This window comes from Archocentrus centrarchus, chromosome 8, assembly GCF_007364275.1.
Source record: "Archocentrus centrarchus isolate MPI-CPG fArcCen1 chromosome 8, fArcCen1, whole genome shotgun sequence".
Classification (NCBI taxonomy): domain Eukaryota; kingdom Metazoa; phylum Chordata; class Actinopteri; order Cichliformes; family Cichlidae; genus Archocentrus; species Archocentrus centrarchus.
In genome coordinates, this window is record NC_044353.1 from 4118868 (window position 1) to 4145074 (window position 26207).

At 42.5% G+C, this 26207-nt stretch overlaps 1 protein-coding gene across 1 annotated transcript in view; it reads right to left on the minus strand.

Moving 5' to 3' along the window:
* Positions 1 to 26207, minus strand: part of grin2ca (glutamate receptor, ionotropic, N-methyl D-aspartate 2Ca) — a 48913-nt gene that overhangs the window by 12458 nt on the left and 10248 nt on the right. The window contains exons 2-4 of the mRNA XM_030735747.1: positions 20179 to 20780; positions 15194 to 15308; positions 7906 to 8117 (exon numbers count right to left, since the gene is read on the minus strand). Of these exons, the coding sequence (XP_030591607.1) occupies positions 7906 to 8117; positions 15194 to 15308; positions 20179 to 20780 (929 nt within the window). The remainder of the gene's footprint in view (positions 1 to 7905; positions 8118 to 15193; positions 15309 to 20178; positions 20781 to 26207) is intronic.

Below are 26207 nucleotides of genomic sequence, written 5' to 3' on the forward strand. Positions count from 1 at the left end.
GCTGCCAGGCTGCCACTTTTCTCACTAATCATTTCATCTTTTATTATTCAGCTACCGCTGCAAAGCATTTAATGTTGCATTAAAAATGCTATATTGCACCTTGTAACCATTTTTTTTCTTCAGTCTGATACATACAACTGTTTGTCCTCTGACCAAGGCTAATTGTCTCTGCTGCAGTTTTAATGAAATATGCCTGTGTAATACGTACCGCAAACCCAGCTGTCTGGGTGACAAAACAGACACAGCATGCCTTCTTACATATTTTGCTGATCTTCAGACAGAGCAGGCAGCAGAAGCCCAGTGGACACTTCTGGGCTTTGCATACTAAGTAAAGTGGGCTGACGTAAGGATTGAAATCAATTCTCCTTCTGCTTATCAGCAGGATTATGAGGAACGTGGGGATGAAAATGTCCTTCAGTTTCACACTAATAAGATGACAGCAGTGATGTGAGCCAGGGAGAAGGACGAGAACACAAAGTGTTGTGCCTGGTAAAACATCCTGTACTTTTGTCTGATTTGGAGAAAAATGTGTCAAGGAGTGCTCTTAACGGGGATTAGGATGTAAATATGAGCGCTGCTTTTAGAGGGAGTTTGTTTACATAAATTAGGTAAAGTAAATTTCATTATCATAGTCTTATTTTGTTTTATTCATCTCCACCGTCTCCATAGCAGCCATTGTCTATAACAGTGATTCCCAAAGTTAAGAGTGCTGCGGCCCCCTTAAAAACCAGATAAATAAATACATTTATTTAACCCTTTAACTCCAGGCGATTGCCGCTGAAGTGCCGGTTTCCTGCCCTTACAAGCTGCGAACAGCCAGTTAAGACGCAGTGTATCACCGCAGAGTCGGCTTGTTACCGTAACTCCACGACCGTTTGTCCTATTGGAAAAATCTAAACGGTTCCTGAGAGCCCAGGAATTGCACTTCACAGCCATATAGGGGTATTACGGTATTAGTTGCAGGAAGTCTGCAAACGGCTGCACTTTTGAAGTACGTTGTGCCATGGCTGATGCTTTCGGGGTTATATGGTTAAGTATGTAACTATTCAAACTGAAATTCTCTTATTACGCCGGCCCCCCTGCAGTACCTGCGTGGCTCCCTAGTGGGCTGCTGCCCACACTTTGGGAACCACTGGTCTATAGCTTATGTGTTGACTGTGCAGTCTGATCCCGACTATGGAGTTAGGGATTAATGTTTTAGTGTTGATCTGAGTTGTGTTTCTCCTAATTGGCAAATTTTAGTGATTTACATTATTTCAGCTGCTTGTAATGCTTAGAATCACATCTCTTGACTTTAAAGCAGTCTGGGCTCTTTGTGGTATAAAAAGCTGGTGTTAAGAAGAAGTTCAGAATCTGTACTGGGGTTGGGAGACACCTTAAATTTCCACGTAGGCCATTGGCCAGCAAATATATGCCACTAAATGATCAGGGTGCACAGTGTGTGTAATGTGTGGTGGTGGTTCTAGTGTGGACTTGTTTTCTTCAGTTTTCCAGTTCAAGCACATTTAGAGGTTGAGCTTTTCCATGAATTGGTGCTTGGGTGCAGGCGATGAGAACATTATGGAGTCTAACTAAGCTGAATGACTGTTGAACACATTGCTAATGATATTTTCCAAGACTACTTTATTGTTAATTATAAAAATTCAAGAGATTCACACAAAAGTGTTTGAATCATTGCCATAAATTAAGTCACAATTATGTTGGGTGGATCTGTTTTAATCCCTATGAGTGAAATTTGCTGGATCAGAGAATCATTTCAGACACACTTGATCCATTTTGTCTCATTTGGAATTAGAGAATGTGGTGTTCCACCATTAAATGATTATTTCCTTCAGTGATCACGCCTATATGGTGCATAAGGTGGGCAGTGTGAGATAATGTGGCTGCAAACTAGTGAGCCATGGGTGCAATGCAGAGAGCACTAATGACACATCACCCCTAACCTCCCCCAGACCTTCAGTCTAATGGACTCTGCACCCACACATCAGGACCAGGAGTCAATGAGACGAAAAGGCGAGGTGAGGAGGAACGGAGCCACGACAAACAGAAACAAACAAACACTTTAGAGGGAAACGAGGCTGCCGCAGCACACCACGAGTAAACACAGCGCTCCCAACATCCCTCGTCTCACCAGCTGCCAGGGTTCAGGGCTGGGCCTTAAATCAGCTGCCAGTTGCATTAAAATGGGTCTTTGGGAATCATTGCAAGTGTGTGTGTGTGTGTGTGTGGTAATTTATTCAGTGTGGACATTCTTGGAATAATGTTTTGATGGGGCTTTATGGGTGCTGACAGGCAGCAGGATGTGCCAGATTTTTCTGTATCTGTGTGCGCACACAATGCTGTTCATTTCCATCTGTGTCCCTTCTCAAGAAAATTAAAGGCATCTCTCTCATTGGGCTAAATGAAATCAGGGGCTCAGTTTGCTTTTTAGGGTGGTTTCCGACTGCTGGGACCAGAAGGGGTCACAAAATATCTGAGGATTTGTGAAATGAGTAGCAGGAGCAGGCAGAAACATGTCTCTGCTCAGTGTTTCCCACACAGGGGCTCAGTCAGTGGACAGTCCCATCACTGTTAGCCCGGCACTTCCTGTCTTTGACTGCAGCTGGCAGTCTGATGCTCTGTGAGTCTGAGGGTCACTTTAAACAGAACCTCAAGCAACATGGACCACAGGCTGCAGCTGGAGTCCACGCGTGGGATGAAAGGCTCACTAGAGAGGCAGCTGATTATAATTCTCCTTTATTTAATTGTCACAAAGTATTTAGCTTTTAAAAAGCTTCTAGAGGAGCACCTCACTAACAGAATCTGTGATATTGTTTTTTAATGTGCACATTAATAGTGGAGACTTTTTTTTTTCTTTTTTTTTTTTTTTTTGCATTGTTAGTCTAAAATTTTCTTTGTGTAAATAATATTTTTGCATTAATTAGTTCCTCTGTAAGTGGACCAGTGGGGATTGATAGAAAATGAATTGAAAGAAGAGAGCGGAGAAACACGAGTTTTCCAGCTGAAATTGATTTTGGGGACGATGAAACGGAGGTTTGGGGCTTTAATCACCTGATCGCCGAGGAGCCTCTGGGTGTAGCTGATCTTTAAAGAGGGGCGGGGGTGGGGGGGTGTTCCCATTCACAAAGACAGCTGCCTGTCATTTGTAAACTCTGACTTGCTGACGATTCCACTGGAGCTTTAATGGTTCCAGCATCAAAGCTGAAGCTGAGTCAGGAATCCTCACTGAGTGCACATCGATCCTCTTCTTACATCTTTGTCTTCCCTGACAGAAAGGTGTTTATGAAGCACCGAATGCTCAAAATATACTTCTGACCAGCTGACGCTTTATGGACAGATCTAAGGCTGGGTTGTTTGCTGTCTTTAATAATAATGAGGAGAAGAAGAAGGAGGTGAAGAAGTAGTAGAAGAAGAAGAAGAGCTTGACTAAATGAATAAATAAATACAGTATCACAGTATATTATGGTACAATATATCAACTGAACATGGAGAAGCTGCAGTTTTGTTTTTTTTTTTTTAAATCCTTCTGGAGCCAAATTTTGAGAAACCACTCTTATTTGTAATTCATGCACATCGGGTGCACAGGCTGTTCTACTGAAATGTCCTTTCATTATTACTGGAAAGTATTTTGAAACAGCCTTTGGCTTTACAAATACACCTGTGTTCAAAACTTTTATGACATGCTTCCTTAAGAAAAGAAACTGCGTATTTGAAATGCTTTTGTTTTAAATGGCTGAATAAATAAAGGTGTCATACAGCTTTATTTTTATGAATTAGTGGATAGGTGGAGGGTTGGGCTACTGTCAGGTTTCTTCTGGTGGTCTTCGGGGGTTTTACCTGTCAGTAAGGTATCTTAGTAACAACCCTTTTACCCACAAACCCCTTCAGCAGTTCATGCGTCGGCCCTCTGATCAGGGCTCTTAGTTAGCCAGCTAAAAAGCTTTTGACCAACAGCCGTGAGCAGATTCCGTGTCTAAAGTGTGACTGTTGGGTGAGCTGGTAAGGAGAGTATTACACGCTGTATATACAGTAAGAAGCAGTGCTGAAACTTTCAAACAGTAGCTTCACAGACTGTCAATGTGTAAATTTACTTAGTGCATCTTTCTGGCACTGCGTATGGATCGTTGGGCTCTCGGGCTCCAGGCAGCACATCTGCCTCTGCACTCAGTCTCTGCTTTAATTAAATCATCTTATGATCTAACTCCCATTGAACGCAACTAATGCGTGATGACATTATCTTCTCAGGTCAATACCACCCTTCACCGGGGCCTTATCTCTGAATTAATCTTTGCCAGAGTGCTCTGAGGTAGAACCTGCTCCCTGCTGCTCAAAGGCAGTGAGGAAGTGAGATTTTTCTGATCCCACAGAAGAACGTGCATGACTCAAATGGAAGAGCTCGTGGTGACCGCTGTGAGCTGCTTCAGCCGAGTCCAAGCCGGACGCCGGTGCCTGTTTGTCAGGCCTCTCCGAGGACGCGTGAGTGAATCACACAGATGGTCTGCCTGGCAAGCTGCATCGTGGCCCAGGGGTTGAGGCATTGAAATGGAGAATCTGCATGACCGACCGGTGGCTTCTCATTTAGAAAGCACAGACTGGGGTCTGAGTTGTAATCGTGTTTAGAGCTGGAGGAGAATGTAGCACCGCAGTGGAGATTCAGATAAAGAAAGATGGCACTTTTAAGAGGCTGACTGAAAAACTGGTGTTTATGTGTAACCTGCACGTGTCCCACTTAGTTTAATTATTTAATAATGCATTTTAGGGTCCTCAGCAAATCATTCTTCATGTCATATTCAAATTGACTTCATCTGGTCAGTATTTTCCACAGATTTAGGGGGTAGGGATTACACACATGTATATGCATGTGTGCTTCAGAGATAACTGAGTAATACAATCAGCTGCTTCTCCAGAGAGTCTCTCAGGCTGCAAATTAATTCCTCCTCCATCATCTGAGCCTGCAGGTGCTGACTGTGGTCCTTGTTCAGTATTTAGCCTCAGTATTTACTTCATTTATTTATTTATTCCTCTGAGATAACAACACTGTATAAATTGTGAAAGCCTAGGATCAGTCTAACTCTATATTTATTTATTTATTTCGAGTTTTCACTCATTATGAAGAAATTCCAGATGTTTCCTGGCTCCAAACACGTTCCACATATAAAGTGATTTATGCAATATTTTGTAGCTCATGGTTGCTGGGTAGTGCAGGTAACCCTATTTGCCATAGCGCCCGTATGTCAGTCAGTCTTCACTCCCACTGGTAGTCACGGCAGTCGCTTGCCTCAAAATGGAAATTGCCCTCCCACCTCACGTTGCCAACTGCTCATTTGCTTTTTACTACAAGTTGCCTAATTTTGACACTGTGCTCGTGTTGGTGTCCGTCTCTTCCTGTGCAGATTCCCACTTACTCCCAAAATGCAAAGATGTGCTGCTTTGTTCTTATTTAACATGGAATACTGTTGAATTGGCAAAACAAGCGATCTGAAGACATCACTCACATGGACGCTCATGAAATTCTGACAGTCCACAGACTAAATTAATGATAAATATGACCTGTAGATAAAGTCTTAGTGCAGCTTCAGCTGCCCAGAGTCCTGGATGCTTCATTGGACCCCTCACTGCCTCCCTCTGCTTCTGCCTTGAATTTTTGTTCGGCCCTGTGAAAACGGGGAATCATGCATTTTCTATACTGACAGGATGATTTGGTCAGCATGAGCGATTAAGCACTCCAGCGCTTCATAACACTGAAGGGACGTGATCTTCATCTTCCGGGCCCTTCATCTCATTAACGCCATTGTCAGTAATGGATAATGGCCTGTGCTTCTCTCCCCCACTAATGAACACCAATATCAGTCTCTAGGTGTTTGGGATTGATGACACGGCCTTAACGTCCCATCTAATTGATACCCCTCCATGCAGCACATATATTTCCCTGATTGGGTCACAGGGTGATCCTGGGGATATTGCACTCCGGCCAAGCAGCCTAATGAGGATCTCACCTCACTGAGTGTGTGAGAGTGATAAGAAGCCATGCATGTGCTAATGACAGAGGAAGAGCCTCTTAATCTCACACCTAATGGCCCTCTCAAGTTAGATACAAAATCAATTAAGCCGGGCATGTTAACATGTGAGAGTGTGTGTGTGGGGACTGTGCAGTGATATACAGCAAAGTGAGATGATCGACAAAATGAAAGCAAATAGATCAGGTTCTTTAAGCTGTATGTTCAGGGAGAATTTGAAGCCCAGTTATGTGACGTCATGAAATGACATTAAAATGACTTATTTTACATTATGTGCTGGTTTCTTTTGTATAGCAGTGCTGTATAATGGACTATTTAACCCAGGCGTTGGTGTGTAGCTGTCCAGCACTGTTTGAATGAATGGAGATAACTGACAAATTAATTTTGTTGCTCTCTTGTATTTTACTATTACACTTTTGTATATTACTGCAGCACCTTATCTCCATGTGGCATTGCTCTCCCATTCTCTCATAAACTCTGAGAAAATGATTTTGTGAATTTTATCCTTTTTGACATTTTATGATGCTGTTGGACAATAATTTAATTAGAAACTTGGACCAAAAAGTCCAAACAAGCCATCCAAAAATGTTTTCATATGAACCCTGATTCAGTTTGATCTGGGCTGCTTTTACTGACCAGCGTTCTGCTCTCCGCTGTGCAGTGGGGTCCAAGGGAGGCTTCACATCTGTCATTGTAATTTGAATGAAAATGAAATTAACTGTGGTCCAAAACAATTACTTTTGAAAGCATCCTTAGATATGGTGTGCTTTCAATGTTACAGACTTTTCAAGTATTTTCCGAGAAACTGCAAGAGAACAACTATGAGAGGAAGGGGAAGTTTTCTTAAGTAAAATATTGTCTAACAGCATTATAAGATGTCAAAGGGATACAATTCACAAAATCTGGATAGTGCCTAAGCAGAGAAGCCCAAACCCCTCTCTCCCCAGCCACCTCCTGCAGCTCATCCGGGATGGGGGGGTCTCAAGGCGTTCCCAGGCCAGCCGAGAGAGATAATTTCTCCAGCGTGTCCTGGGTCTGGCCCGGGGCCTCCTCCCGGTAGGGCATGCTCGGAACACCTCCCCCAAAAATACAAACAAAAAATATTGTTTGTATTGAAAAATACAAACAAACAAAAGCCCCAAACACACAGTTATTCAAAGTAACACATTTTGGTTTTTCTTTCCATACAAAAGCATGGGGCCAGCAAATTGTAGCTGTTCCTGTCCATGTTTGGGAGAAAATCCAGTACCTGGGTAAATATTTATTGCAACAAGTCAATCGACGGCCAATCCGTTTACTTAATTAGGACGACACAATCACATGTGGAAATCAGTGGCTGAGTGTCCCTACCCCCTTTATGCTGTGTGATCTTTAAATCAGAACCCATTACAACAATCAGCTGAATAAAAGGCTCGATTTATTAAAACTGTATAGGTGGAGTTGGGGTCCCTTGGGACCCCTGGTGGGGGGTGCATTTATAAGAATCACTGATTAAAGCAGAAATGGAAAACATTTAAAATATGTGACATCATCATCAGGAGGAAATTGATTGTGGCAGTCATTAAGAGATGATTTAAAACAAACAAACACCTGCGATATGACAAAAGGCTGAATGCGGCTGGTAGCTGGTTAATGCACACTTTTCAAGCTCTTGTCCTAACTTGTATTTAAGAATAACAAGAATATTGACGGCCAACAGAAGGACAGACTCCTCATAGTTTTCCAATCATGCATGTCCTCTCTGTCACATTAGCCTGCTGTCCCCGGGGTTAGACCCTGCAGGATTTGTAGTAACTGGCTTTTGAAACCGCTCTAAATGTTAAATGTGTAATTAATCTACCTTTGATATGTGATGCTGTGCTATTATTCGTCACTTCAGTTAACTCACGTCTCTGTCTTATTGGACTGTCGTCGGCAGGGCACAGTGTTGCTGACACAGGTACCAGTCACGGGGTCCACTGCCTCCACAATGACAAAGGGACGCTCCTCCAGAGTGGCCACTGTGAGATGCCTGTAATCTGACACCGGCTCTAAGTAGCTGCCAAACCGTGGCCAGACGGGGTATCTCATCTGCAGGATCCCCACCTCATAGGTGCCCACCTGAAGAAATAGAGAAGGGGGGGAGTTAATGTGAAGCAGTGAAAAATCCCTGCGCCAAACTCCAGATGGCTACCACGGGTCTGATTTGTTACAGCAGCAAGGCACAGAAATAAACATGGATTTTGGGGAATAGCCACATAAATAAACACCAGAGGATTCTGGAAATCTGTTTAGCTGAGCCACAAAACTACATAAAAATACATGTATAATATTGAGAAAATAAGCCCCTCGTACATCTGTGAGGACAGTAGTGCATAACCCTGTCTATCTCAGTCTCCCCTCTTAATACGCTCGTCCTCAATCCTCTAAGTGTATATGTGGTTTTGGCGTGTTGTGATTTGTGTGTCCGGTCCCCGCGCAGCAAACAGAGTTTTAGTTCCTGGACAGTTTAGAGGAAATTGATTTTTGGGTCGCTGGGATGGAGAGAGCTCAATTATACATCTAATGCAATGAAAGCAATTCTACTCCGGCTTTATTACCAGAGAGCTAATTTTAATTGGATGTTGTGGGGAAATGAGCATTCATGAGCAAGCTGAATACATAATAAAGATCAGAAATTAAACATTTCATTCTCACTTATCTAAAGAAGCCGTGACCTGTTCGGTTCCGCTGATTGGCCCGTCTGACTCACCCTGCTTTAATCAGCCGCACAAATGAAGGCTTGAATGCTGCATCGGACCAGTTGGACCCAATTTACCACAAACGCTGACATGTGATACTGATTTTTAAATTTGTGTTAAATGAAACGCGGCTGTTGAATGCTCTTTTTGTTGCTACAGCTTATTCAATGAATTACAAACAGACTTTCACAGTTTACCAGGAACAAACATCTGTAGTTAGTTTACTCAGGATACATGACCTTTCTGAGGGTTGGACCGGCAACCTTTCTGTAAACAGATGCTACTTTAAGAAGCATCACAGCTCTCCTGTTTTAAGATTGCACTTAGAATTTTAGCTGGTACTGATTTTCTACAAAAAAGCACTTATTAATTAAATATAATTAAATCAGCAACTGTGCAATAATATAGTTTATAATACCATCAAACAGAAAACAACAATAACCCCCCCACACTCATTGGAGCAGAGATCGCTGCAGATACATGGAGAGGACGGCAGCGCAGACAGATCTGGCAACAAACTCAGCAACACAGCGTGGAGTCACCTGGCAAGCTTCAGCATTAACCACCGAGACACATGCAAGTGCAGATCCTGGTAGATTTAACGTGAACCATCATGTTTACTTGGCTCTTTAGCAGTAAATGATGATGCCAGTGCAGAACTAAACACTGTCATTAAGATTTTTTTTTTTTCATATGCATTCGATTGCCGGTGTTTGAACAGATTGGAACAAGACCTTTCCCAACCGTCTTGGTTGACTCTAACAGTGAAAATCCAAAGGATGCGACTTTTATGCTCACTCCAGAGTACCTCTCCCCCCTTTCCAAGCATTAACGGCCAACAGCAACAATAAATTGCTGTAAGCTAGAAATGGAGTCCATTACCCACTAATTAAACAAATGACTGCCTCCCAGCACAGCACAGACTCCAGCACAAATGCTACAAGGACATTAAAATGAAAACTGATGGGGCTTCAGATAGTATTTTGTGCATGACAGTGTTAGCAAGCAAGTGAGCTAAGGTTGGGGAAATTCATCAGCGCCAAGTGTTAGCCAATGCTAGGCTGCTTACTAAACACAAATGAAAAGAAAGAAATCAATCTCATGTAGAAAAATGCTGTCTTGAGCGGATTCGGTCGGCTAATTAATGAATAATTCTGCAGCATAGCTAGGTTACAGCGAGCTGGCTAGCCGACCGCTGTTACTGTTCAAAGCAAATTGTAGTTATACATCTTTGCTTTGTGCCATTAAAAATCTGGACACCTCACAGATGCTGGTGTGGATGATTAGATCTCGAATGGAAAGGGCCAAATAAAAGTGTACACGGTGACCAAGACAAATCCTCATCAGTTTACTCGAAGCACTTGTCAAAGCCACCTCGGATTGATCGCAGATCTTTTGTATTATAGATGATAATTTGTCACGATGTGGTTCTGATAAGAACTTAGCAGGAAAACGCTGTCATTAACGTGCTACACACAAATTTTTTTAATCCATCCATTTTCTGCCATTTATCCTGAAGCCTCTCCCAGCTACCACGGGTCGAGAGGCAGGGTTCAACCTATACAGGTCGCCAGCCGATTGCAGAGGACAGACAACCATTCACACCTACGGGCAATTTAAAGTCACCAATTAACCTAACCCCACTAACTGCATGTCTTTGGACTGTGGAAGGAAACCGGAGTACCCGTGGAGAACCCATGCACACATGGGGAGAAGAAACTGGTGGTGGATTTGAACCCAGGACCTTCTAGCTATGATGCAACAGTGCTAATTACTGTGCCACTATGCTGCGCCAGTTTTTTCCTTTGTTTTAATAACATTTTTTGTTGTGCTGCTCCCGTATGGCGAGTAAAAATAGCACAGAACCAGAGACATTGCATTTGGTAATCGATTGCAAAAAGTTTTGGACTCGGGAGAACAACTTTTGATCACAAGGCAATTACACGCATCACCTGGTGAGAGCCAACATGTCTCCTGCAACTATTCTCAGACAGATTGGCAAAGGTTTGTAAATAAGTGTTGTTATAAATACAGATATATATAAATAAGTTATAAATACAGATAGAACATGTTGCATGATTTTCACTGATTTATCACAAACAGATTGCATGCAGCTTACAACGTGACATCATTCAATAGTCGACTGTCAGTCTGCTTTCTTATTGCTGTTTTATTGCTGCCTTGAAGCACCAAAGGTGCTTTGAAGACACAGACGTGGCCGCCATCTTTGAAGCAACCATTTCAGAGGCAACGAGATCAGCAAGTTGATTGCACAGGATTGCAGTAGTTTTGGTTGCACTGTGGTTTTTCCCTAGTGTGACTGTAGCATTAGTGAAGTTCAGGTAGTTGGAATAAACATCAAATCTGCACATAAGTCAAATCGGGCATAAGCATCAATGTATCTCAGTTTTCCACATGATTCAGTCACCACGATGCATTTTAAAATGAAGTGTAACTAGTATGAAAGCTTCCTGCTTTGTGTCATATTTCATGTCGATGAAAGAATCCTACTTACATTTTACTTCTGGCAGTGAGGCAGTTGGTACAAATGTGAGCTTATTGATATTTAAACAATAGTCTTTCTAGTTCACTCGTCTGTGCTTCTGTAAATGTCATCAACTTCCTGGAGAGCTAAAAAAAAAAATGCCAGTCTGGACACAGTGTTTTCCCTCCCACATAATCTCTACTGTTTATGCAGGAAGGGGGGCAATCCTATCTCATCACTCCAGTCAGTAAAGCCTGTCACAGTGAAGTGGAAAAAACTGAACGCCTGCAGAAAAGTGCAAATATCTCGGTTCTCTGTGGACCTTACAGTTATTCTTCTTTCCTGCCAGTCATATTGATCAGTCCCATTGTTTAAGTTTCACCCCACTCATGGGCATTTAGTCACTCAGAATTTCAATTTACACGAGAGCGTACTGAGAGGAAGTCTTTTGCCTGTGGCTGCTCAGACTGTGAAATCTTCATTGTTCATTCACCCGAGATGGTTTTGTTTCTTACAGCAAGAGTAAGGAGTGGAAAACTTAAACATAGCAAACTCTGCCATGAGATTTACAGTTCTGTGATTAACTGTCTGGATAGAAAACAGCTTCTATTACAGGAAATCTCTTGGGAAAGTACAGTTGGATTCCCCCTTTTCCAGTTAAACTCATTTTCAGTAGCCAGGTTCTAATTTCAGGGTTTGTAAGTGTTGCATATATACAGCTAAAGAACTTCAGCTTTTCAGACTCTGCCAGATAAGAGCTGTGACGGGAACTCTTGTCGTCATTCTCAGGGGCCTTTTCTTTCTGTCTGTGCTTTCTTTGTCACGCTCTCTCTCTTGCTCTTCCCAAATGACTTTGAGTTGTACATCTGTGGAAGTGGCTGAACAATGACTCTCGGCAAGTTCCATATTAAGGCCTATCCGATAAGAATGTTGTAGTGATATAGGTTTTTTTAATAAGTTAAAATAATGCCAGGCGTGTAATGCCAGGCGGCAGCCTAAAAATGTGAGGCTGAGGGCCGGTTATGCAGAGGTGATGTATGAATGTAACAGACCAGCTGCCTTGCAATGTGTATAATACAAAGGCTGGGAAAAGGGAAATCAAAAGGTGGAATTGATTTTCAGCTTTCTGAGAATAGAGGCTAGAGGCAACAGAAAGTGGAGCGCACAAAATGGATCGCCTCACACTTCTTAGTCGAAATTTTGTGAAATGAGTACAGTGTTGTTCGTTCAGCGAACAAGAAAAATGTTTTTCTCCTCCCTGGAAAGGTTTATGTAAAGGTCAGCACGCTGGGAATGAGGAGTGCTGGAGTCGGGGAGTGATTGGGAGGACATATTTGAGTTTGGTGTCCTCTTTGTCGCCTGCACTTTAGATTTTATGTAAGTTTTTCTGATTGAATATTGGCAACATCTTCTGCTAAGCTCAACTGACCTGCTTGTAAGAATAATTCATAGATCAGTGGCATATCCAATACATGTTACTGTCACTGTATTTAATTTAGATTTTGTCTTTCACTGTCAGTGTTGTCTTTACAAAATTGGAGGAGACTGTGTTGCACTTCCAGGATGTTTTCTGTTTGTCTTTAGGACGAGCATGCAAAGACCGTCAAAACCGCTCTAATGCTACAGTCACACCAGAAAAACCATTGCTTGGACACGGCGGTGCAACATTTTGCAGTCAACTTGTTGCACTTTACGCAATCTTGCTGTCTTTGAAATATAACTTTGCAGACGGGGACCAGGTCTAGCTGCCAACTTCAAAGCCAGTTTGGTGTATCAAGACGCCAATAAAATAGCAGTAAGATGGATTCAGTGTGCTATCAGTTTGTGATTGATTGGGGTCAAGTTGGCAATTATATGCGGTCTGTTCATGATAATACAGCGATTAACTGTGATGAGTCCTCAAAGATCACAAGTCGGTTGCCATTACATACACAGAAATTCAAATTAGCTACTTACATCATTCTGAATCAGAAATTTAGAAATTCCTCCACAAAAAGTGATGTAGTTGCTGCAGAACGGCGATTTAACTGCAGAATTACAGAGGAGCTTGGCCACCCCGCTTTTATATAGGAATATAACCAGAATACAACCAGTTCGCAATTAGTTGAGTCCCTTTTTGCAAAGAGGCACATCACAGATGTGTTGTGTTCACATCTGTGTTGTGTTCACATCTGTGATTGCCTCAGATTGATTACAGCGTGTTAGCTATCTTCATAAATTAGACAGAACTTCTTTGCAAACCTTCACCAATCTGTCTGAGAGTGATTGCAGTCAGTCTGAGTCAGGCTGTGATTGTTTGGAGACAGGTTGCCTCCCGCTACGCCTTGCAATCCAAAGTGGTTGCCCAGAGATTGAGGGTGTTGCATGCTTCTCTGGATGACCAATTGGTTCCAGCAGCTACACACACACACACACACACACACACACACACACACACACACACACACACACACACACACACACACACACACACACACACACACACACACACACACACACACACACACACACACAGTTGCAAGGGGGTTGCCATCCTTGTTTTACTCTGGTGTGACTGAGCCATCATGAATAATGCAGCAGGACAAGGTGCCCAAAGAAAGGTTGTCTGTTCAGATAAGAAATGGCATTTAAGATGGGTAGAGACCCCAAAATAACATTTGTATAACATCATCAGTAATGCACCCATAGGAGTGTTTAGCAGTGCACCAAAGTCACCCATTATTTATTGTTTTTAAAATGGATAAATAACCAGATAATCTCTACTTCCATTTTTCAAACGTGCAAATTGCTGCTTTTTCTTAAATTATTCTGTATTTAAATGTGCACAGTCCAGAGTTTAGTCACACCAATGGAGACAAACTCAGTGGCACTAACGACACATCAGCTTCCAGATTGTTGACCTCACACAGGCTGTGCTATTTCGGCTGCTTCGGCCCTCCTACCATTGCTTTGCATCTGCAAGCTGCTTTGTAACCCACTTCCAATCCAGCATCTCCTTCTCGTGCTTTGCCTGATTTAATGTGCCATGTCTGCTCTGTTCTGTGCTGGGTTTGTATGTAAGCACGAGGAAGTATGGAGGCATACCATCTAAATAAAATTCTTCTTTTGACTATAGTGGTCCTGACTAAAATAGTTTTGGGTCTCTAGGCTGGTGAAGTTAAGGAAGGTTTTAAATATTGTGTAAGGGCTCCTGAAATTTCTAAAATCTAGTAGAAGTAGTACAGCTATAGTTTTCCAGTTGATTAATTGGTATTAATTGACTGGTAATGTTTGATTGAGTGTGTGCACGAAAGCACAAAAGTCTTTTCTTTGTCAGTAGTCTTTGCCTTCGTATTGACTGACACACAAAATGTCTTCAATCTTCTTTCATACACAAATTGTTTGTTTACTTTGCCATTACAGCTTCCCATTTGCACAGAGTCCGGATAACATATTGGAAGTTAATAGGAAGTAACATCTGAAAGCATTAGAATCACATAATTAGCTTTGAGTTGCTGGTGACTCTTCACTTTGTGCATAATGTGAAACTAAGCACTTTCTGTAGAGGAAGTGAACTCCCTCCGGTTTACCCTCTGCTTTAATTAATGTTTCGATCTCCAGACGAGTCAATGAGGCAGCGTGCTGAAACAGTTACCTGACTGTGTTGGTTTTTATTTTAATATTGGTTGAAGGATTAGAGGCCAGGAACAACGGGAGAGTAGTGAGAATGTAGTAATATGTGTGTGATTAGGAGGTGATCCTTCATTAAGTATTTCATTGGTATCAGTGGAGCTTTGATTCCTCTAACTAGGCTTTACAAAGAGACCAGCGATGCATGAAATCAGTCTGCTGTTAGCATGCAGAGAAAGACATCAGTGTTCTGTAACTGCTCCTCATTTTATGAGCTCAATTGTGGGTTTATCCATTCAGAAATGAACACACGCAACATTTAAAAAGTCATTCTGGAAGCCAAACAGCTGCCATCATCCTACCTTGTCCCACTGTCGCTCCCTGTCCAGGGTGATGATGATCATGGCTGGATTCACGAGGTAACCATCTGTGTTGAAGGAGAAGTCATTGTGCTCCCATGTTACATTTAACATGTGCCTGAAACAAAAACCCAAGATCAAGATGATCAGCGAGCTGAACTTCTAAAAATATTCTGGTTTTACAGCAGTTATGTTGCCATGTTCGCTTTTTTACTGGCCTGTGTGGGTGTTACAGATCAAATTATTACAGAGGGCAAAAAAGTCCTCTTTGGGACTCCTTCAGAAAAAGTGTGCTGCTACAGCTAGCTCACCAAAGCTACAGAGCACAACAGAGACTGGTACAGCCTGAGGGAGAAAGCAGCTGATTACGTTTTTCTGTTATTTATTTGTCACAAATAAAATACTTGAGGAGGATTCTGCTGTTTGCTTTTTTCAGTTCAATGATTAGAAGTCTAAATGTCTTTTTAAAAACAGGTTAATGTGTCTGCCCCAAATGTCTCATTTTATCTCGCCAATGGTTCAAAACCCTCAGTGGAGAAAAGCAACCAATCATCTCAGCAATTTTTGAGATGTGCTCTCTGGGTTCAGATTGTTTTTGTTTGAGGAGCTCTTTGGCACCACGATAAGGTGGAGATTCACGGAGGAGCTCGAAAGGAGCCGGTTGAGGTGGTTCGGGCATCTGACTAGGATGCCTCCTGGGCGCCTCTTGGGCGAGGTGGTTCTGGGCATGTCCTGCTGAGAGGAGGCCCCGGGGCAGAACCAGGACACGCTGGAGAGATTATATCTCTCGGCTGGCCTGGGATTGTCTTGGGTTCCCCCGGATGAGGTGGAGGAAGTGGCTGGGGAGAGAGAGGTCTGGACCTCTCTGCTTAGGCTCCTGCCCCCGTGACCCGACCCCGGATAAGAGAAAAAAAAAAAGGATGGTTGGATGGAGCTCTTTGGAAGGAATGCACATGAGCTAAATCATCAACAAACTCCAGGGCACTCTCTTTTGAAATTAAAATAAAAGTTTTTGATTTGGATGCCTACACCTGTCCAGGTTCCTCCTATTGGTGAAAAATTCCATTCTCACCTGAGGTGGAAGCATTGGTGTTTGCATAAACTTTAACTTCCTGATGAAGGCTTGTATGCTGAAACTTTTTGGTTTTTGGCTAAAAATGGCCATGTCACAAAGTAAAGGCATTTTAATTATTTTTTTGAATGAAACCACTTGAGTAGCGGTTGAGTAATCTGAGACTTTGAAACGCATCAGTGAAAATGGATATCTGCTGTCTGTGTTTCATCGCTCACATCCTCTGTCACATTAGACCTGTGGCGCTGCTCTCTCACCTCGCCCGCCGCTCCAGCAGAGGTGATGAAGGCCTGCTGAGAGGAGAATAGGTGTGTGTGTGTGTGTGTGTGAAACGCCTCTTTAATCCGGTATCACACAATAATCCCATTAACAGGTGAGCCAACTCATTATCAAGAGCTCGTTTCCAACTCCAGGTATGTGAGAAGAAATCTGAGAAGGAGGGGGGGGTGTTCATGTTTGATCTGGCTGGAAACAGAAGAGGCGACAGAAGTGCTTTGTTCTCTCACACCGACCTTCAAGTTACTACAGCTATTCACATCATGCCTGCTGGGTTTGGGGAGTTTAAACGGGCGGGTTGGTACATTATCAAAGCCTGTTCTCAATTTTCCACTTTTTTATGGACGGTTTGGGTTTACAAAAGGAAGCGCTGTCCCCCCCCTCCAAGGCTCTGAAGACTCTGTAAGATAAATTACTTCTGACATTAGAGGGAGAGAGTGATGTTTCATAATGCAAGACAAGAGTCTAGTGATGCTTGCGTCCCGTTAGCTGCCTCGTGGTGACCATCTGAAACTGCACGTATAAATATTTACACTCAGCAAACTCTCAGCCTCCCTGAACGACCTTGGCTTACAGGAGCCAAAAGCTGTTGCTGGGGCAGTTTTTTTTTTCCCAAGCACTACTCTTTTGCTGATTAAAACATTTTCCCAGCAAAATAGGATTTGCTGCGTGCTCCGTGGCACAGATGGTGTCAGATTGCTCTTTTGCTCAAGTGAAACCACGCCCGTATCCGCCGTCACCAACACCCTACCCGCCAACTAAATTACGCCGCAATCTCCAAGAGATACAGCAGAGAGCTCAGTGCTGGAGAGACGTGGAGATGGATGGCAGCGGGGCAGAGGACGCAGTTTGGGAGAGCGACAGCCGCCATAAAATGTGCTCCACTGTATCAAAAAGATGGGCAGTCTTGAATAAATAAGTGGTTGTTGACCTCAATTTTGCCGTGTCCCATAGATGTAAGAGTGAGCCATTACGGTTCTTATCTTTGATATGTCAAAAATGAAAGAATATTGAATGTGTGATCTCTGACCATCAGGCAACAATCTCCTTTAAGTTATTATAGTAACTTTGCAGGTATTGACTTCTCTATGAAATTGCCACCGATATGAATCGATGGCAGAAACTGACTCCACCAAAAAAAAAGAAAGGAAGAAAGTGGGTTACATATTTCTGACTGTGATGAAATCAGTGTTGGTGTGTTTAAGTGTTAATCTGTTTGGCCTGAAGATTTCGAGCTCCTCTTGTGCAGCTGCTGGTAACAGCTGGCACATTTTTGAGTGTGTTTTCAAGACTCTGGGGTTCAGTTTAAAGTGCTATCCTTCAAGTCTAGTGTACAATTAAACGTGACAGTCTAGCCATCGTAAAGTGCAGAGTTCATATCTCGAGTTCACAATTAGCTCCATTAACATCAAGCCACCGCACTCGTGACATTTACGAGGACTGGCCCGGTAACCGATTTTCCCCGGTGGAGGTATGTGTTCAGTGTAGTTCATCAGCAAGTTTAAACAATAACCAGGCTGAATTTTATGGAACGCGGTAGAGAGGCGAAGCACTGGGGGGAGTAAGAACCTATTATATTTTAGCATAGATCAGGTTCAATTTATTAAATGGGACCTCTGTGTGCACCTTTGAGTGCATCAGAAACAGCCTTGAAAAATAAAACCTTCACGTACGCCCCGTGATTCAGCAGCTCGTAGAATCACCGTTAGCAGCAATAATTTGAGGTAATGGTTTTCTGTATGACTTTATCACATTGTTGTGGAGGAATTTTGACCCACTCTTTACAACATTGCTTCAGTTCATCGAGGTTTGCAGGCATTCATTTGTTCACAGCTCTCTTCTGGTCCCACTGCAGCATTTCAGTCAGGTTTAGGATTTAGTTTTAGGAATTTGACTGGTTTTTAGCAGCACCGTCATTCTTTTCTGCTGCTGTGCTTTGCATTACTGTCCTGCTGCATGAGCCAGTTTCCACAAAACAAAGTGGGAGAGCTCATGGCTCAATGACTGCATGGTGCCCAGGTCCTGTGGCTGCAAAACAAGCCCAATTAATCAGCCCTCCACCACCGTGCTGACAGTCGGTATAAGGTGTTTGAGCTGAAATGCTGTGCTTGGTTGTCTCCAATCATGGTGCTGTGCATTATGGGCAGACACCTTCAGTCTTCTTGTAATTGTTCAGTCATGAACTTTAGGGTTTAATCTGCTAACTGAGGTCTGTAGAATCTGAGTTTTTTACAGTTTCTCTGAGCACTGCATGGTCTGAGCTTGGGGTGAATTTGATGGGCTGTAGTTTGATTAAACCTTTATATGTAAAAAACAGATTAGAAATAATAGCTAACTTAATGGTTTTTCTAATGTTGAGGCATAAATTTAGGCCCAAGGGTCACTGAGTAAATGAGATATTCTTTAATATGACAATTACACTTTATTAATACAGAAAGGAAACCAAACACATTTCCTTAAACTTGATTTTTATAATGTATCTTTATAATGTCTTTACATGGGGAAAAAAGAGTTCATTTTCACTTTTTGTGTATTTTGAGTGCAAGTTTATTCTTAAATTTCATTAAAGTAGTTAAAAGGTTTTAAAAAGTCTGAAGATTAATCTCTTTATGCCTGTAGACATCTTTGGAAGCAACTTAATGTTTGTACCAATGCTGAAGTCGTAGCAAATGGTTTACGAATTTAAAAAGGAAAAATGAGCTGTGGTTGAATTACACGTAGAAAAGTATATTAACGTGGATTTATGACCCGCGGCCCGGCAGGTTGGGGACCTCTGCTCTGTCAAATGATCGAGTCTAATTGTGGTCAGCTTGTGTTATGCTAGCTTTATCTGGCAGCATGTGTACATGATCTCATTTTCATTTATTTTTTGTAGTTCCACACAGTTTGAGGCCTGTAGCACTGCATCCTTTGTCTACTCTTGGCACACCACACCATACCTGATAGTACAGGAAGACATTTTTCTTGTTTTGTTGTTAAATTCTGGTTGATGAACAGCTTATGGGTGCATAACCACCCGTTCTGCCTGAAGTAACAGCTTACTTACTACCAAGCGGTGAAAGCAAATAGTTCAACTATGACATTGTTTGCTTTGTTTTGTTTGTCACTTAATGATTCTCAGCTTGGCTGTTTTGAAGAAAAAGTCGAGCTGTTGATGTAGTCTTGGCTCTGGCGGCGTCGGCCACTTTAACTCGGTCATAACTCGAGAACGATGTTAACTAGAACGTTCAAAGTCACACCATAGATACATCTACTAAAAATCTCAGACTAGTTCAAATGTTGGTGACCTCTGACCTGAAGTTACAGGTCAGAGGTCAGGTTTTCTGAAAATGTTATGAAAACAATCACTCGAAAGATCTCACCTAGGATGTTCAAATTCACACCATAGATGCATACTGTTCAAGCTAGTTCAGTCAAACTTCACACACCTGTTCTCTGACTTTACTATAACATCATGTTGACACCCCCCACCCCACCCCCCACCCCCCAGTATGAATCTAAAACAGCTGAGCATTGGCACCACTCGGCGGTGCTCTTGTTTACATTGGGGATAATTAACAGCATACCCCATCAACGGCAAATAAAACTGGAGGCCAAACAAGAACAGCCAGGGATTTCGGCTCTTACCACTTTAGCTTACCTGAACAGAGTGTCATTAGTAGCGAATGTCTTGACAGGGTTGTGACAGTCACTGTGACCCTCGGGAATGAAGCCTCTTTGTTTTCGAAAACTCTGGACACCTTTCACAACGATAGCCACCCCATCTCGCACCCTTTTCCTCAGGCTCATCCTCCACCGGTCAGTAATGATGCTAATGAGCCCCACCGGGAAGCTCTCAGGCGGAGGGATCTCTGGGTTTCCCACAGCCAGGCTGGGGATAATCCAGATGTAGTCTGGCCCCACTAATCCGACCTCTCCTGCCATGGCAAACAGGTACTGCGCCTCTTCGTGGGAGCAGTAGACCAGCAGCACCTGGGCATCTATTTGTTGTAGCAGCCTCCGTGCTCGTATGTCATTCGTGATGTCAATGGACATGTCGAAGGTCAAAACATCCTGCAGATCCCATATGAAGTAGCTGGTGTCCGTAAAGGACTTGATGTAATCCACATAGGCTTCATAACCTGGGTAGAGGCTGGTTATGACCACAAAGCTGTCCCAGTTGTACTCCTCCATCACCTTGAACATACCGTTGATCTGCTGCTCAATGGAGGATCCCAGCTGGAGGAAGTTGGAGCCTTCACCCTGGAGGAAGAGAAAAATCTGGTGTCACTGTGAGGAGAAGACCTTTATGGTTTGTTGACCCACTGCACACATTTTGGTCTTGATTAAAAAGCAAATGATTATATCTTAATTCAGTTTGGAAAATGTGCAACATAATCTCTGGAGGACCCTCATACCAATAAGCCTGCACACACACATAATTCATCCTCAGACACCTGGGAGAGAGTTGCCCAACCAGTCTGTAGTGCAGCTTTGACAAGAGCTAAGTGGTTCTGTTTTATTTTGCTCTACCAGGAGCTGCAGACTCATTCATCACTTAAACCCACATGTCTTAGTTTTGCCGAACAAACAGGGGATGCCATCCATACTTGCAAATTCAGAGGGATGGCACTATCACTGTGGCCGGCACCTGCTCCATTTCAGCTGTCTCCTCTGAAAATGCATTGACCTTGAGGGTGGAATAAGGATGGGTTTTCTGTTAAGTGTATTATCAAGAAAAAGTGGAAAGGTGAGAAAATACCTTGTATCATCTTGTGGTGTGAGATACAGCCCCCCCCCCCCTTTTTTTTTTTAATAGCACTCTCTTGCCTTTTGCTTTTATCGCAGCTTTTCTGGTGAAGTAAAGCGTTGTTAGCTCAGGGTTTGAAGTTTCTCCAATCAACAGGCTAAGACAAATCAGCCGCTGTGATGTTTTTGATTGGATCATGACTGAGATGGTTCTAAAGAGTCAACCAAGAAGCCATTTTTCTTTGCTGTGATGTAGTGTCGAGCTACCCTTTAAAACGTGTGCCTGAAACATTTAGCAGCAATGAATCACCTCTTAATTACACTTGGTAAGATGTGTTGAAGTCTTTCTGGCACAAAGGACAACTTTCTTAAAGTGGCAGAAGATGCCACAATTTAGGTAAATACAATTTTAATTTAGGATATTTTTACAAGTTACCTTCTACTAAATGTACTGTATTAGAAACTGGAACCCAGACTAGCATCGGCTAGTAATAAAAAAGAAGATAAAGGGCTTATTAACTAATTGATTGGTTTATTAACATTAATTAAGCATTCTTTATAGGTCAAATATAAACCATTGATTAGGTAGGTAGGTATCATAGTTGATGTGACAGTGAAGAGTCTGATGGGGATTATTGATTGGGATCATTCATTTATACTGTACCACAGTAAAACAAACACCGTCATTAAACCGTGAATCCTTGAGAGCAGCATGACATTATTATGAGTGAGTGCACACATTGTGTTATAAATACATTTTTTTCTTTTGGAGGTTTAATGATGAGGCATATTTTCACGGTTAATCTTAGTTGTTTTTCTTTAACTCGCCTGCGTCATTTCTAAAATGTAACTTTGGGACTCGGTTGTTGTCTTGCTGTAATATAAGCCTTTTTTTTTTTCTTTTTTGCCTCAGTCAGGCTGATAGTTAGGTGACCCCCCCCCACTTGACCCGCCATCACTCTGGGGAAAAACCACTTCATCCTGAGAATCGAGACTCAAAGCTCAAAAAAAAAAGGAGGTGGGGGAAGGGGTGTATCCTGAGACTGCAAACAGGTCTGTGAGCTTATTCGTTCTGTTTCCTCGTTGTCCTTGAGAGAAGTTCAGCAGTTTTGTGATGTATGAGGGTCTTACGGTTTCAGACGTCACGGCTAAATCCACTGACTTTGTGCCTGTGACTGTACTGTGCCTGCAGCCCTGAAAATATTCCTCTTCTCTGTTGACTTGTTTCACTTGTCAGTGCCCTTGTTTCCGCACACTCGTCCTCAGACGGTGAAGAAGCTGTGAATGATGAAGGATTTCATGCATGGGCGTTGATGCACCTTTAATTTTATTCACTGAAAGGAAAATTGACAAACATGCAGCCGTAATGAATGTAAATTTTTTGTCATTAAAATGATCTGTTCTCTTGTGTCACAGGTTAATATTTGCATAAATTACATTACATCTGTGTCTTTGAGGGAACTGGTTTTGCTCAGTGTAAGGCCCTGCTGTGGACTAAGAGGGATTAGACTGCACTGGATGCTGGCCGGTTGCACACATCTATACTGGGTGCAGGGATCTTTATGCAGGTTGGTCACGGAGGAGCATGAGAAGATCGTATAAATCTACTCATTTTCTCCTCCCTTCACTGTCCCACAGCAAATCTGTCACCATTATTGCCTCACCTCTGTACGTATGGCCCTGACAGGTGCTGAGATGTCAAAGAGTGTCTGTGCAGGTGTGTGTGTTTGTGTACAGGCTTGTGTTTCTGTATGCTTTGTAGATGCTCACGGGTCTGTCAGATTAAAGCTGCCTGCAAACTACAGTCTTAACGCCTCAATTAGCAGAGAGCAGACTGATAGTGCAGTCAGAATGAGCCTGGGGCATTACTGGAGGCTCAGCTGCAGTTTAAAGCCTGAAGTCACGACCGTCTTGTCGGTGTGCACAGCATGCAGAGTGCTGTCCAGTGCATATGGTATGAAATGGAACCACCAGTCAGCAGTCATTTCCACCAAACTGTTAAATAAATTCTCCACCTCTTAGGAGCCAAATGCACATTTAAGACTTGAAATGGACGAATGATATTGGGTGGAAAGGCAAAGAGGTTTATATGCATCATGAACAAACACTGTTTTGTTTTGATCATGTACAGTCTCTAAATGACTTCCAGTGTTCTGTGAGTAGCTTGGACATGCAAAAGGCTGTCACCTGTTCACTCAGTAAGCTATACTTCCACAGTGTAAAGGTAATTGTCTACAGTCCCAAAGAAGATCTCAGCCATTGAGTGCAGACATAGTTGCAGCTACCTTGGATTAATGTAAACAGACAAATGCCCTCTAACAGTTTTCCTGATGACACTCTCAGTTGTTCATTTGAAAAATTCTTTGCAACCCGACGTTTAGATTTCAAAGGTTTTGAAACTGCTCTGAGTTTAGATTGTCTATGAAGCATTTATTAAACAAAGGTGTTTGAATTTGTGCTAAAACTCTGTTTGCGTGGGACTGGTATTAGCCATCGACTCTATATAAAAGGTACATGTGACAACTGGGACATCCCCCATTGGTCCACCATTGAACTCATTCACGCAGGCCTAGAGACCAGTCAGTGAATTAGTAATTTGGACTCAACGTTTTGTTTTGTGGTTTGCAGAGGTTTTGTTTTCCATGCAGTTTTCTTTCTTTCTTTTCCCTGCTTGAGAACTAGTGAAACAGCGTTGGCAATGATTAATCAAAGTTTGGACAGCATTGTGTTGGATGTGTTTCATGTTGCTGCACAGCAGGGAGACTCATTCACAGAAAGGGCATATTCAAATCCATCACAAGAACAAAGTCTCCACGGATGATGAGATGGATGACATCCAACATTTTAACAAAGGGCTTCTGTATCAGCTGTCTTTTAACTGGCTCGCGGAAAGAGTTTGTACTTTAAAATAAAATGATGTTTACTGGTAAGATGAATCTGGTGCAAGCTGGGTTGAAGTTACTGAAACAAGAATATATGTATATTAAATTTAACAAGATAAATACACAGTAACTGAGCTTTATCTGCTCAGAAACACGACTCAGGTAGCTGATAGCCTTGGATTGTGTCCAAAAATCTAAAGGAAATAAATGATTTGAGTCAGGAATCAAGGCCACAATGACAGAAGGACAGCAGCAGTAGTGAAAGGAAAGGTTTACAAGATGATAGTGAGACCTGCTATGATGGATGGTTTGGAGATAGTGGCACTGACAGAAAGACAGGTGGCAGAGCTGAAGATGATATGATCTTCATTGGGAGTGAGCAGGATGGACTCGATTAGAAATGAGTCCATCAGAGGGACAGCTCAGGTTGAGCAGTTTGGAGACAAAGCTAAAGGGATGAGGGTTTGGACATGTGCAGAGGAGGGAGAGTGGATATATTGGATAAAGGATCTTGAAGGTGGAACTGCCAGGCAGGAGGAGAAGAGGAAGACCAGAGGAAAGATTCATGGATGTAGTGAAGGAGGACATGCAGATTTTGGTGTGATGGAGGAGGATGCTGGGATAGGGTAACCCCTAAAAAAGATGATGATAAAGGCCACAAGGAAAGGATGTACTGAGGTAAATATAATGAGGCGGTGAGTGAAATTTGGCAGTAAAGATATGGAACACAAAGTGGTCCATGGTTCCCCTGATCACATGACTCAACTGCAGCCATCTTCCCCTCCTCTCTCTCTGTCCCTCTATGAAGAGTGACTTCTGGCCATGGCTCTTGGTTGCGACATATGTCTGCCTCCGCCACGCAGCAGGAAGTGCCCTGGCACTGTCTTCCTGCACTGCTGACGTCATATAAATCCTGCACGATGACCAGGAACAGACACACAACTCCCCGTGGCATTTATTACAGAACAGGACTGTATAGGTGGTGTGCAGCGACACTGAAATAATGCATCTCTGAGCTCTGCAGAGAATTCTGCATTAAGAAAATCATGGTCGTTTTGTGTTACCTAAAATGCAGAACAAAACTTTACATAATTAATAGTCTACAAAATGAAATCTGAAGCATTTACGTTTTTATGATTTTTCTTTTATGTCTCATAATTTCCATCTTATCCACATTAAGTCTGGTGTTTGGCATTTACCTTCAACTCTGGCTGAGAAAATCTCATTCTGTATCAGGGGAAAACTCAGAGCCAGTCCTTTATGAAAAAATGGTTCAGAGGCTTTTTCAGACTCACCAGATCACTAATCAGATTCTTGCTATATCACTGCACTATAAATATTGTTTCACCTCAATTTGCAGTCTACCACCAGGCACGGCCAGTGTCGTTCACAATCTGTCCTGTTCAAGATTGATTTTGCAGGGCTACAGAAAGCAAACGTGAGGGGGAAGAAAAGGGAAAAGAGAGCTCAAAGGTCAATTTTAGGTTTCCTATTAAACATAAAATCCCGGGAGCAGTGAGCGGCCTTGGAGGGAAAAAAAAACTACAGTCCCCTGCAAAATGATGACACTTCCCATTGTCGTAGTTAGTGGCTTGCATTAAAAACGTGATCGTGTTAGCAGCTGATCGGATCAATAAAACACCTGGATTATAATGTTTTTGTTGTTCGATTTTTACGTAATTTCTGCAAACCCATTAGTGGAAGGAAACACGGGACATGTTACTCTGTAACTCTTCTGGTTCATATGCAAAAAAAATTAACTGTTCACCATCACTTAATTAGCCCGCGGGCCTGCCATTTAGCGCTTAAAATTAGCAAGCTAATGCAATGAATGTATTTTGCAGTATCACATGTAGAGTAACAAATATGTTATTAATAATGAAATCAGATACATATATTTACACATGAATGCAAATGTCAGGGAGAATTGGGAAATCATTATTAAACTAATAAAAACAAGCTGATAATCAGTGATACACAGTAACATCTTTGGACATACCGAGTGTTCTCAGTCCAGCTAATAGCTGAAAGTCAGCGCCCTTAAGTGACGCTGCATATA